At 39.2% G+C, this 2,500-nt stretch overlaps 2 protein-coding genes across 8 annotated transcripts in view; one reads left to right on the top strand and one right to left on the bottom strand.

Moving 5' to 3' along the window:
- LOC136839164 (uncharacterized) overlaps nt 1-2,500 on the bottom strand; it is a 222,989-nt gene that overhangs the window by 49,645 nt on the left and 170,844 nt on the right. The gene's annotated exons all lie outside the window — the stretch shown is intronic.
- The window catches only part of LOC136839165 (putative protein heh-1), a 10,221-nt gene continuing 9,904 nt past the window's right edge, over nt 2,184-2,500 (top strand). The window contains exon 1 of the mRNA XM_067104845.1: nt 2,184-2,490. Coding sequence (XP_066960946.1) covers nt 2,370-2,490 — 121 coding nt within the window. The 5' untranslated portion in view covers nt 2,184-2,369. The remainder of the gene's footprint in view (nt 2,491-2,500) is intronic.

Below are 2,500 nucleotides of genomic sequence, written 5' to 3'. Positions count from 1 at the left end.
AGCCGAGAACGGTACCGACCAGTCCAACGAAGAACTACTAGAATAAGGTAATCAGAATTCAGCTCACTGACATGACATGATACAAATGCGTTCCAGATGATTTACAATTTCACATGAGACCTAATCGACTCTGAGGAAGCACTTCAGACGTGTCCTCATTTGGAAGGACACTTAACATAAACCTGAATCAATCCTTTCTGCTTATATATATATATATATATATATATATATATATATATATATATATATATATATATATATATATATATAAATACACATATATTATGCAATTTCTATTAAAGTCATTTGCATTATTTTTATTTAGACTTGAATCAGTCTATACTTCTCTTTTTCTTTTCAGTCTAAATAAAACGGTGGTCTCTGGAAATCATGCCATTTACTTCAATGTAAATTGCATATGAGAGAAAATATGTCCAAACAGCATAAAGACATGCATATATATATACTGTATATACATATAATATATATATTGCACTGAGAGTCCTTTCATTTCAATATAGTACGTTATACATAAAGGTATCCCACTAGGCTCATAATCACGAAATAAATAAATGCAAATAACGTTTGAGAGATTCAGGTATGAACCTTAAATATACCTGACTGATTTTATTTGCGCAAGTATAAAAAAAAAACGATAAAAGTTAGTACGCATTAGTCTGCCTGGTTCTGGGAACTTTTCGACCAGTCATGCAGCCCAGGGCAGAACAGGAAGCCATCACTTGAGAATAACTGGTGACATGACGATCACAAAGTTTTCTCTCGTAGGAGAATTGCCCTCTTGAGGCTGTGTGCTGTAACTTGAGAGCCGAGAGAGCGAAGACGGTTGATGCGGATGTCGTGAAAAAGTAATAAACGACACCCATCCCTTTTTATCAATACATTTATCAATTCTTTGTTTTTAAGCTTTGAAGGACTCATATGCAATTCAAGACGTATCCTTCTATCTCTGATCATTCGCTTTTGAATAATCTTCATTCTGGAATGTAGCCCATTCTCTGCTCAGCAAGGTTTTGCTTTTATTTCATTATTCATGCTCGAATATATCCTTCAGCCAGCAATAATTTGCTTATTCTGATAATTTCGTTCAAGGAAATGTATTCCTTCGATCTGCAATCATTTGCATATTCTTATATCTCCACGCCAGGATATATCCTCCGTCAATAACCATTCACTTTTGTTTAAAACCTGATACTTTACCTGATTAATGACTCACGTTGGCTGATTGCCTCCAAAGGCAAAGGAGAAAGGAGACAGAAAACCCAATCCGGTTAACAACGGGAATTTGCCCGAGAAACTCGCCAATGGAAGGAAGAGGTGAAGAGAAGAGGGATCTGCATTGAATGATTAAGTAACAGATACTTTTGGAGGTTCGCTAAAATGTTCTTCTCAAGGATGCACGCAATGCAGAAGAAGAAGAGGAAGAAGAAGATAAGGGACGTAACCGGGAAGTAGGAGACGAAAAATTTGGTGAATTTGATGACCGTGCGATTGCCGTTAGACCTGGAATAGTACTGTGCCTCAGTTGGAGAGAGAGAGAGAGAGAGAGAGAGAGAGAGAGAGAGAGAGAGAGATGGAATACGAAATTTTTACTTGATTTCTATGGTAATTAGATGGTATAATTATTCGGTTTGATAAATATCTATCTATATCAAATACATACATACAAACAGACACATACCTGTTTGTAAGCATATATACGTATGTACGTGTAATTGAAGAATTAATGATATGACCAATTAGGTAACGAGCCGGGTCCAATGCACAATGGAAAACCCAGTGATAAACAAAAGATGCCTACAGGTGTGAAGGCTGATCAGAGAACAGGTATTACGGAAGTGCCGCAGGACTCGTCAGGTTGCTTCCGCCTACTACTAGATTCCCATTGGTCGACGCAGGTGCTACGTCACGCATCAACAACGACCGTCGTTGGCTACGGCTTCGTTTTCCTATCTTCCTGCAATTATAAATTAGCTAACGACTAGACAGAGAAGTAATTCCAGCAGAATACACGACTAATCATCATTCACTTAAGAAGGCTAGTTATTTACGTTTCTTTCGAAAGTTAAAGGAAATGTCTGTCGTAAGCGAAACGTCCTTAGCGTTGCGAAACAGGCGTCTTAATCACTGATACTACGGCCACGTCCCGGGCACATTTAAGTGCCCGGCCAAGGCTTGGAAGGTCAGTTTTGTGGGTACCTTGCCCAAGATAACAGCTTTTCCTTCCTGAAGACAAGGCTCAGCTCCTAAAGCGGGAAAAGTGAGTGCGCTGTCCCTCTGCAAGAGAGAGAGAGAGAGTTTAGAGAACTCGAGAAAAGTGTGAAGTGCTTCTTCTCCAAGCAGTCATCGTTATGGTTTGCGGATTCAAGATGATTGCCTCGAGTCTCTTGCTAATACTACTACTATCTCTCGCGTCGGTTGCAAGGGCTTCTGTTAAGACCGAGACGCTGCCCTTTTGGGAATGTTCATCAGGTACGTGAGA

Source organism: Macrobrachium rosenbergii, chromosome 6 (assembly GCF_040412425.1).
Source record: "Macrobrachium rosenbergii isolate ZJJX-2024 chromosome 6, ASM4041242v1, whole genome shotgun sequence".
NCBI lineage: Eukaryota > Metazoa > Arthropoda > Malacostraca > Decapoda > Palaemonidae > Macrobrachium > Macrobrachium rosenbergii.
This window is presented reverse-complemented; position numbering and strand designations above follow the sequence as displayed.